The following is an 11,625-nucleotide window of genomic DNA, read 5'->3' as shown; positions in this document are numbered from 1 at the left end:
TAAAGCAAATGGAGAGTTGTTGGACTAAGCAGACAAAACCAAACCATTATGATTGCAACCATGGTTAGATCTTGGATAATTATCTAACCGGATTTTCAGTTCACTACAGAACAAAAAAGATATGGGTATTCGGTCACCGACACATTATACAAGAACAAAAAATATTTACAGTTTCTATCTTTAGAAAAAAAGTTGGAAGATTTTCATTTTATGATACTAGAATGGTATTAATACTTGTCTGGAATAAAGAATGTGGTCGATGTGGAAGGCTTAACACCAATTTCATACAGCTGATTTGGACTTTGACTTCATTCATAATTTTGAAATAATTTAATTTAATTTTTAAGTATCACATAATAATATTCATAGAAAGAATGTTAAGCAGCTGAAAACCAACTCATGTCTCAATAATTTTTGAAAATCTTTAAATTGGATATTTAAGTAGGTTGAAATACTAATGATGTTACTTTGTTACCATAAATGTTGGGTTTTACATCTGTATCTGATCTTGTAATAAACATTTAAATGTCTTTTCTATTCCATTAATTGTGGAGAAGAAATCGGGTTGAAAATTGGAAATAATTGAGACTCTCCTCCGACAACCCCCGTTGTTGCTGTAAAGCATCTTTTTGGGCTCTTTGCTTAACACGCCATTTATGTATGCCAACACTAATTACTTTTTGCTATTTCTCTTTCTATCCCATTTCTCACTATAAATGCAAGCACTTGGATCTCTACCCTTTAGCTCCTCACTCAGCTCTTTTAACTCCTCTGGGTTATTTCTTTGTCTAACGAAGAAAAGAAAATGACAATATCTGCTTCATTTTTGCTTGCTTTTACCTTGCTGCTCACTGGGTGTGTTTTGGGTCCTATATCTCTTGTTTCAGCCAAACATGGTGTTCCATCTTATGCTCATAAGAAAATCGCTTCTAAACCTTTTGAAGGTAAAAAATATCACTGGGTATTTGTTGTTGTTGTTTTATTTATTTATTTATTTACAAATGCAAACTCCTTGAAATCTTGGTTTTGCTGCTTGTTTCAGGGTATCTTGAAAATGGCAACTTTGAAGAACAGCCCAACCCGACTGCCATAAAGAAAACAGTACTCATAGGAGCACACGCACTTCCCAAATGGACTATCACAGGGTTAGTCGAGTACATCTCCGGTGGGCCTCAACCTGGTGGGATGTTTTACCCCGTCGCTCATGGCGTCCATGCGGTGAAGCTGGGAAACGAGGCCACCATTTCTCAAACCATACCTGTAAAACCAGGGGTACTGTATGCGCTGACATTTGGGGCGTCCAGGACTTGTGCGCAAGACGAGGTGTTGAGAGTGTCGGTGGGTACTCAGTCAGGGGACCTCCCCTTGCAGACCTTGTACAGTAGTATGGGTGATGACGTTTATGCTTGGGGTTTCATTCCCAAAACCAAGTATGCCACTGTTAAATTCCATAACCCAGGTGTTCAAGAGGATCCCACCTGTGGTCCATTGTTGGATGCGGTTGCTATTAAGGAGCTTGTCCGTCCCAGAGCTACCAGATGTAAAGACCTATACCCAATTCTTATGCTGGTTTTTATTTGCAAAGTTGTTTACTTTTTCAATTTCGGTAGGATTAGTTTGGATTTCAAAATTCGGGTATGTTATTTATTTGGTTCAATATTTAAACCATGATTAAACATTGCAGATAATCTGGTGAAGAACAGTGGCTTTGAAGAGGGTCCTCATCGCCTAGTCAACTCCACCAATGGTGTCTTGCTTCCCCCTCGGCAAGAGGATTTCACATCCCCACTCCCGGGCTGGATCATTGAATCACTTAAAGCCGTAAAATTCATCGATGCAAAGCACTTCAACGTCCCGGCCGGACACTCCGCAGTCGAGCTGGTTGCCGGGAGAGAAAGTGCCATCGCCCAGATCCTCAGGACCATCCCCAACAAATCATACAACATGACATTCGTCATCGGGGACGCTCGCAACGGTTGCAACGGAGAAATGATGGTGGAGGCATTCGCTGCCAAACATACAGTCAAAGTTCCCTTCACATCACGTGGAAAAGGTGAATTCAAGGCTGCAAGTTTAATGTTCAAAGCTGATACAGCCAGGACAAGAATCACATTCTACAGCTCTTACTACCACACGAGGAGTGATGACTTCGGGTCTCTTTGTGGTCCTGTTCTGGATGAAGTTACGGTTTACCCTATTGCTTAGATGCCAAGTAAATTTTTTTTTATGAAGCACTAGAGCATATAAGATGGTAAGTGAAGGGTTTTGTAATGGTTTTACGTTTGTATATTTAGCGGTTCTGGTAAGCTGTCTAAAACCAGATGGAGGAATGCGTTGCCAATGTTGACTTTCAGCAATCATGGATAACAATTTGAAGATGCTATCTGTGTTTGATCATTCTTTGGACGGTCTTAACTTTATGTATCAATAAAATTCAAAGTAAAAAGGAACCAGTAGTAGCCTGATTTCCAACATCTTCAATGGTGATCAAACCAATATGAGCTGTCGGGTTCTTTGCCTACACATCATTTTGCTTGGGTATCAAATGAATGAAATGTAGCCATTACTCAAAGAAGTAGACTAATAATAAGACAACTCATTCTTGATGTATCAAGTCTAAAGTGGATGAAAACTGGAGACTAAAATCTTTCTCCATCTTATCCATCATGTTGTGAAGATGGACAATTTTAAAATTGAAAAAATTGGTCCCTCCTTATTAAAAAATTGGAGCTATTTAATCCTTGTCAAATCCGAATTTGAGCAATTAAAGACAATTAATCACAATGCTAATGTTTTCCGTCAATTGTACATAATTTTAATTGATATAGTAACAAATTTATCTTTTGATGTTTACATATTTTATCATTTTACCTCAACTTTTACACTTTGCACAAATGTTGCCGGATAAATTTGTTAAATTAGGACTAAATTTGTAGAATGTGTAATCTTTGAGGGCTAAATTTATTATTATACCAATCAAAGTCATATACAATTAATAGAAAACATTAACGTCATGATTAATTGTTCTTCTTTTCCCAAATACAAAAATTGATAGGGATTAAATTCCTTTGATTTTTTTTTAGAGGAATCAATTTGCTAAATCCCAAAAACTAAAAGGAAGTGGATAAGTCTTTTTACCAAATATTTTTCACGGCAATATATATCTGACAAGAAAAATCAAATATAGCATAGGAGCCCATAAAAGTTCCAGAAAACAAAGATCATTAAAAAGAATGGGCCTCAATGGACCCCAGCCAACTCTAAAAAAAATGCTTTTCTTTTCTTTTTTATTTAAAATAAAATAATTCTTTAAAACATAGATTATTTATGAAATATATATTTACATTTACATTTAAATTACCGAATTAAGAATATTTATTTTTATTTTTAGTATTTAAATTTTTTATAATAAACTTTACACTAATTAATATAGAATATTATTTATTTTTTATATTTACTTATAAACAAATGAAAAGAAAATTGATAAGAAATATAAAAAGGTAAAAATAAAAAAAATACATGTTTTAAGTGCTTTTACGAGCCATTAATTCTTTTTAATTTTTTTAGTTTAATTAAAAAAGATACCAAAAATAAATAAGAAATGAAAAAAGAAAATGAAAGACATAATTGAAATATTAAAAGTTGTTATAAATCTAATATATATATTCTATAGTTAGGTTTTAGCTTAAATAACAAAATGGCAGTTAAACTATACTAGTTTTTCCAAATTGATACTTAAATTTTTTTTGTCAGAACTGGTATATAAATTATTAAACTATTACTCATTTTACCTCAACTAGTAGTCCTGTCAAAAAAAAATTCAGCCAACCACAACTTGCCACATAGACATCTATTTATTTTTTTTCAAAATATTAATAAAATTCATAAATGCATTTAAAAATAGTTTAACAATTCTTAAATTTAAAGGGTAAGTAAAATTTTACTTGAATATAGCTTTAAAAATTTTCATAAACCCTATTTCGTTCAAAAAATTTCAATAACTCTCTTTGCTTCAAAAAATTCATCAACCGATTCAATCATCTTCTTAGAACCTTCAATCCCTTGTAGAATTGGTAGGAGGGTAAGTTTGAAGAACCAATTTTTTTATTGAAAAACATTTTTTAAAGCAAAAACTTAAGGTTCTTTCTTTCTTACTTGGCTGGATGTAGTAGATATCGATTGCAAGCTCAGTAACTCATTATGGGTTGAGGGTTGTTCATTGTTACTATGGATTAAGAGCACCTATTTGTACATCAAATATTCCTTGGAGCAAAGGGAAGAAATTCTATGGTTGTTCAAAGTATAAAGAGGTATTTTAATTTGTTCTATTTTTTGTTTTTGTTTCACACCATATTTGGTGTAAATAGTTGCATATATCGTGAGTTTTTATGTTGAAGGCTTAATTTGATAGGAATTTAGTTTTGTTTTTGAATTTGAGATGTACTAAAAATTGGCTAAAGAATGTTTGCTGTCAATATTATAGGGTTGATTTTTTTAAATGAGTTTTGTTTGATATGAAATTTAGTTTGATGATGTTATTTAGTTAAAATAAGAGATTTCATTTTTGAATTAAATTGATTTGTATATTCGAATGGTGTAGATTGGTTGTGATTTCTTTGAATGGATTGAAAACTAAAATGGCAATAAGAATCTTGATGAACTGAAAGGGCAAATTCAAATGCTATTGGTTGAGAATAGAGAAATTAGGATTGAGAACACTGAGTTGAAGAAAATGGTGAAGGCGGATGAAATAGAGAAGTTAGTGAGGAAGGTTGCAAAGCAAAAAGAGAAATTAAGATGGTATAAATTATTGGTGACAAAGACTAAGAATGACGTGTACTCCTATAAGGTTGTTTTCATTGCATCATGGATAATTTTTATTGTCCTTAAATTTGTGGTCTAGAGAGTAAAATAATTATTTGTAATGCTTTTGAATTGTTTATTGACCTTGGAATGGAATGGAAGTTATATGCCTTATTAAATGTAATGAGATGATTTAGCTTTTGAAAATATGTTTATTAAGTATGTATATGAGCAGATTTATGTAGGATTACATAAATTTGGCATCCCCTTTTACTAGGAAATAACACAAACATGACTTTAGAATTGCACTTACAATTATTATCAATTGATGTAAAATCAATTGTAAATCATTCATTGATACGTCACAAGTAATGATAAAGTATGGTTGATGTAGTTGCCAAAATATTTAAAAGTAGCCCTCCTACAGATATGATGACAAGAAATAGCCAAAACCCCACAAGAAATGAGAAGCAAGTTCAACATATTACGTTGAAAAAGGCATAGGCTTCCAACTACGTATTGTAATTATTTTACAGACAGAAACATACCCTAGAAACGTGTTAATGCTTGAATTTTTGTGAGATATTCAATAGTAGCCTTCCCAGGCTTTATATTTGGTATCTTGGCACCCATCTTATTTAGGTAACCTACTATTTCCATTGGTAAGTTGGCCTCCATAAGAGTTTCCACATAAATAACATAAAGAAGCAACGAGTACTAGAATAAACTAATAGGAGCCAAGATTGCACAATAACAAGCACATCATATTAATAAATTCAACAAGTGGTTAATAGATTTTTAAGGTTTAGCCCGATGTATACAAATAAAAAATATATATAAGACAATGGATCAAAGCATAAAGTTCAATCCCTACTACAAGTACCAAATGTCTTTCATTGAAAGTTCAATAGTATATCTTTATGATTTTAAAAAAAATGATAATAAGCAAAATTAAGTATAATAGTAAAAAAAGAATCATACACTACTTTTTATTGGCACAAATACCCCAAGAAGTAATAGTCAGAAGAAATAAATCATAGCAACAAAAACATTAGAATCTTAAATAACATTGCATACAAAGAGAATAAAAAATCAAAAATCTTAAAATTTGACATGTTGACATTGATGTTTTCCAATAATATAAAAAGAAAAAAGCACCAAAAATCTCAAATTTTGAGCAATTCAGAACTGCAATCTAACTAAAGAAACTATCTCTTTCAAGCAGGTCAATGACTTGTCTTCCACAATGTTAAAGAGGTTACAAGGTTAGATATTGCAGGTCTCAAGGAACAACTTGGGAGGATGGCATGCAAGTCTTGATGAGGCTACAAGTTGAGATGGTTTAGGTATTAAGGAAGTAGCAGAAGATGTAGATGTTGAGGAGGCAACAAATTGGGGGAATGCTGGTACATTTGATGAGGAGGCTGCAGGCCTAGATTGAGGCCTATTGATCTTCATTTGCCCTCGTCTCCCAAGCTGCCAAAAAAAGAATTTTTTCTAAGAAACATTTATAAATCAAACAAACCAATATAAAAAAAGGTAATAAATGAGTTTTAAGGGTTTAGGGCCATTTACATTAAGAACTTGCATTTTGGTTGTAGTGTTAGTGTAGATGCCTATGCCTTGCATTCTTGTTCTCCTTGTTGTACCAAAGGGTTTACTCTCCATTCCTTTAATTTGAAGCTGTGAGTAAGAAGTAGTTGATATATTCATCTTTGAGGCTTGAACTTTCCTTCTACTTGTTCGCTAAGGTACCTATACGAACAAATCAGCAAAATAGTTTAATAAAAGTGAAAATTTAACAATTGTGAACTTTATATCATTCAGTACCAACATTGATGAAGGTAAATTTCAGTACAAACAAATATAAAAGTTGTCAAAATGTAACAAATTACCATTTCATCTATTGATGACTATAACACCTGGTTTCCAATTAACATGAAATTAAGAATAATTAAGGGATTAAATTGAAAGAGACCGTAAGCTGGTGGCTTATACTGGAAGAAACGGGAAAACTAGAACTCGAATTAGACATGGCTGAGATCCAACCTTGGTTTAGTTAGAATGAAACCAGTCGATTCCTTACTGTGAAATATTATAATTAGCAATTGATGGTTCTCATAAGGTGAGTGATAGCGTGGGAAAGGCTATAAATAGTTGGGAGATGGCTCCCAATGATGATTTTCTTCCCAACCTTGTTTATATTTCTCCTATTCTTCAACTTTTTCAGTAGCTCGAAGAAGGAATAACCATGGAAGATTCTTCATGGAATAGACTTCATGAGGGATGGAGCTGGAAAAGTAGGAAAACCAGCAAGCTGGTAAGGTTCTTAACCCTTCAATGTACATGAGATAAGCAAATATGGTTATGGACTTTTAGAACCATTTTAAGGGCTCTCCATGCTTATGAAAGTTTAAGCTTCTAAGATGTAAGGTAAGTTTAACCAATGGGTTTTTGTAACACCTCATGCTCGACCTGACTACCGAATCCGGGTATAGAACGTCACAAATGGACCTATACTCAATAATTGCTAATTTAACTACTAATAAGCAGGCTATTAATAAAACCAATCTAATGAAGAAATTTAAAATAATGGTTCATACATCTAAGGCCTTAAGCCATTAAGTGTTGGGTCTATCAACATTTTTATACAAAGAAACTCTAAACATTTAGCTGAGGACTATCTGTCTTAAAATCCAGATTTTAGGTATGTTATCTGGCTTTGTAGTCATAGATCCTGAGGCGAAGCCTCAAATGATACCTTCTTCCTAAGTGCATGACTTGATCCATCAGCGATCTTTGATCTCTAGTCCGTCTGGCTTGGTCCTTCCTCGTAGTCTTCAATCATCCTCACAAGTCTTGCAAACATCAGTCAACTCTGTAAGTTTGAATAAACTCAATGAGTTCCTATACTTACCATAAATAACCTTATCGCACAAGGGTAAACAACGTAAAATAAATTAAATATAAATACTTCATTCCCGCTCAATGCGAGTGTTCTTCATCAAGATGGTGGACTCAACCCGATGCTTCGAACCATTATGGTAGCTTTTCAACTATCCACCCAAGGATTCTTAAAGCATACTTTCCTAGCAGACTTGATTGTACCAGTTTCTAGCAGACTTTTTCTATCCAAACCTTAGTCTTGAAAGACCCCTCGACATTTTCATATTGCGTTAATCTTCAGCGCGACTTGACTCTCTAGTGAACCCATCCTCATTTCACCTTACTGTTCGTAAAATGGGGATTACTTCCAATAATTCGCCCTTCACACCAGCCCTTACTTGAATACTCTTTTGCCCCATCAGTGAATAGTGGTCTGACTTACTGAACTAATAGTTTATTATCCTTACAACTATACGAGCTTGCCATCCCATTTGCTTGTTCCTCTCTAGGGACTACTATTGTGACGATATACGCGCATTAGACTTTCCTTAAAGAGGAATAAACTTGATAGATATTTTTTCTCCTCTTATTTTCCCATACTTAGGTCAGCTCCTGCACAACTTATCTTTCTTTAATTCTTATTGGATCTTCACCCGTACCTTGTTTGTTTTCACATATATCCTTACCATTATCAGCATCTTTGGCAGATTCCTTTAGATCTGCTTGTCAAACTTACGTTTTTCTTTACATTTACTCCATCTGCGTGGTTTCTCGTACTTGGCATACTAGTAACATATCTTGCTCTTAATGTCCCTACAAACTATCGGTGTTTATGTCTCGACAGACTTTGTTGGCTACCATAGTCGAGCTATGGTCTTAGGCCTTTCTCATCCTATTTCTTTTGTCTTAACAGACTTACCTGTTTTTGCTATCCCGACGGACTTACTCGTGTTTACTGTCCAGGCAGACTTACCCATATTTACTGTTCAGGCAGACTTACTCGTGTTTACTATCCCGAAAGACCTTCTCTATTCTATGTTTATTGTCTCAACAGACTTTATCTATTCTGTGTTTACTATCCCAATGAACTTTCTGTAGATGTCATTGAGTCTTTTATCAAAGGTCTTATATTGCTTTGTCATTTCGGTGTATTACCTTATGATGCCATGACATTTTTCATCCATGGTCTTACTCATCAAACTTGGCTATGATAGCATTTTTCATCTAGATTTTACACCGTATACCTTATACATTATACCTTGCCTCCATGGCGTGTTTTATGCACAGTCTCACGACATATACCTTTAACGTGTACCATAGTTCCATGACATCTTTCATCAATGGTCTTATGTTACGTACCTCATATCAGACTTCCATAGTGTCTTTTATTTATTGCCTTATTCCATATATTGTAGTCACGGTATCACCCCAAAGGGCCAGTTGATACTACCATAGTGGTAAACACCACTCTATGATTCATATAAAATTTATAGTGGCAAATGATACCATTTTTGGCCTTTTGTCTCATAAAAGGTTTGTTCCACTTTCTCAATATAAAATTTCAAGAACCCACTACTTGCCAAAGAATTACATAAATTAGAAAATACAATAAACTAAACAATGGAGCTCATTGTTATTTTAATCTTATTGCATGTTGATAAACCATAAAAGTAACACATTTTGATCTCATGCTTAGCATGTTTTTGGATGATTTATTATTTAATTTAGTGAATTTGATGCTCTTAATCCTTTAATTTCATGTTTTATACTTAGGAGAGCATAGGGGAGAAAAAGGAGTAGAAAACGGGCCAAAAACAGACAAAATGGGCTGATTTAAAGATTTACATGGCCAAGACCTTTTCCACACGGGCTGAGCACACGCCCGTGTGAGCCACATGAGCTAGCCACACGCTCATGTGGTAGCCCGTTTCGATATTGCTCCCTGTTTCTCAAACACACAGAAAAAACTAATTTTTAGGGTTTCTAAGCATTCTAAAGTCTATATAAACACATTAGAAAAAGACTTAAACAGACATACAGAGTAGAAAGTAGAAATTACTCAAAGAAAGCCATTGGAATCATCTCGGAAGTAGATCTACTTTAAGATTGAAGATAACCATTCAAATTTCTCTCGAAGTTTAATTGGGTTTTTTATGTCTTGATGTTTTTCTAAATTTGAGATGTTTTCCTTTTACATTATGAACTAAACTCCCTAAATACCTAGGGAGGATGAAACCTACGATGGATCTTATTATTTAATTATCTGAATTATATGATAAATACTTGTTCTTGTTTTTAATTATGTGTTCTTAATCCTTGTCTTAATATTTTCAGGATATTAATCCAAGTTTGATATGCTTATTCAGTGGAGCAAAAATCCCTGCTTAAGAGTAGATCTAGCATAATTGAGCGGAGTTGATTGTAATACGAGAAATAGGACGACATAAATCTGCCGGGTTAGAGTCAAATCTAATAGGGGAATCCATAGATCGAGTTAATGTGACGATTGGGGTTTTAATTAGAAAGAGATTTTAATTAATCAACCTAGAGTTAGTTATTCTTAGTCTCGAAAGAGATATTAACATAATTTAGGGATTTCTACGGATCAAGACAAGTGCATAAATCGTTTGATCCAGAATCAGAATAATAAGTGAAGTCTAGGTGGATTCTTTCCTGGGTATTGTTTCTCTCATTGGTGTTTTTAAGTATTTTCCTAATTCGATCTCTGTCACGTTCATAGTTAATTAGTTTAATTTTAGATTAAAACACCTCTATTAATTATTAGGCTAAATAATAGAAAGACAGTTATTACTAATACTTTTAGTCCTTGTGGATACGATATTCCGGACTCACCATAGCTATACTACTATTCGATAGGTGCGCTTGCCTTCATCAAAATATTAGTTAGTTTTATGACCCATCATGTTTTTGGTGCCGTTGCCGAAGACTAAAATATTAGGAACACTTAATTTTTATTACTTTAGCCATTTTTTATTTTTATTTTTTTGTTTTTACTTTAATTTACTAACTTTTTACTCTTTTTTTCTTCTGGCAGGTTCTTTTAGTTTATGACTAGAAGAACCCATCAGGACCTCTATTATTTGATAGTGAAATTGAAAGCACAGCTCATAGAATTCATAAAGAAATAAGGCGGAGTCCACAGTATATAGAGAAAGAGTAAGAGGACGATACCAATATTACCGAAGAGATGGCTGAAAATCAGAATAATCCGCTACCTCCTGTGGTTGTCGCGAATATTGTAAATAAGAATCCTACTCCTCATACTATGTACGAATATGGTTGTCGCGAATATTGTCGCGAATATTGTGAAACCTGCTATTGCTGCAAATAACTTCGAACTGAAGCCAAACACCATTCAGACAATCCAACAGTTTATTCAGTTTGATGGTTTGCAAAATGGGGATCCAAATACTCATTTGGCTAACTTTTTGGAGTACTATGATACTTTCAAAATAAATGGCGTTTCTAATAATGTCATTTGTCTTCGGTTATTTCCCTTCTCATTGAGGAATAAAGCTAAATAGTGGTTGAACTCTCTGCCACGAGGGTCCATCACTACATGGGAGCAAATGACCGAAAAGTTTCTGTTGAAATACTTTTCATTGGCCAAGACGACAAAGTTGAGGAATGATATCTCTTCCTTTGTGCAAATGGACTTAGAGACCCTATACGATGCATGGAAGACGTATAAGGATTTATTGACAAGGTGCCCTCACCATGGGTTACTTTATGGTTACAGGTTCAGACTTTCTACAATGGTTTGAACCTCTCAACTAGACAACTGATCGATGTAGCCGCCGGCGGTACCCTAAACAATAAAACACCTGAGGAGGCTTATGAGTTCATTGAAGATATGTCATTGAATAATTATCAGTGGCAAGTCATGATGACAAAGTCGACAAAAGTTGCTGGTGT

At 34.0% G+C, this 11,625-nt stretch overlaps 1 protein-coding gene and 1 non-coding gene across 2 annotated transcripts; one reads left to right on the top strand and one right to left on the bottom strand.

The window, feature by feature from the left end:
- Positions 1-254: 254 nt before the first annotated feature.
- LOC107900759 (uncharacterized) lies at positions 255-2,474 on the top strand. Its single transcript, XM_016826461.2, has 3 exons — positions 255-944; positions 1,043-1,540; positions 1,685-2,474. The coding sequence occupies exons 1-3, from the start codon at positions 806-808 to the stop codon at positions 2,203-2,205; spliced, it is 1,158 nt and encodes a 385-aa protein (XP_016681950.2). The 5' UTR covers positions 255-805; the 3' UTR covers positions 2,206-2,474.
- An 8,853-nt stretch (positions 2,475-11,327) lies between these two features.
- On the bottom strand, positions 11,328-11,434 carry LOC121205956 (small nucleolar RNA R71). The gene has a single exon (XR_005901030.1). It is a non-coding gene; the product is annotated as a small nucleolar RNA R71 (small nucleolar RNA).
- Positions 11,435-11,625: the final 191 nt, after the last annotated feature.

The sequence above is a fragment of the Gossypium hirsutum genome, chromosome A08, assembly GCF_007990345.1.
Source record: "Gossypium hirsutum isolate 1008001.06 chromosome A08, Gossypium_hirsutum_v2.1, whole genome shotgun sequence".
Taxonomy (NCBI): Eukaryota; Viridiplantae; Streptophyta; class Magnoliopsida; order Malvales; family Malvaceae; genus Gossypium; species Gossypium hirsutum.
This window is presented reverse-complemented; position numbering and strand designations above follow the sequence as displayed.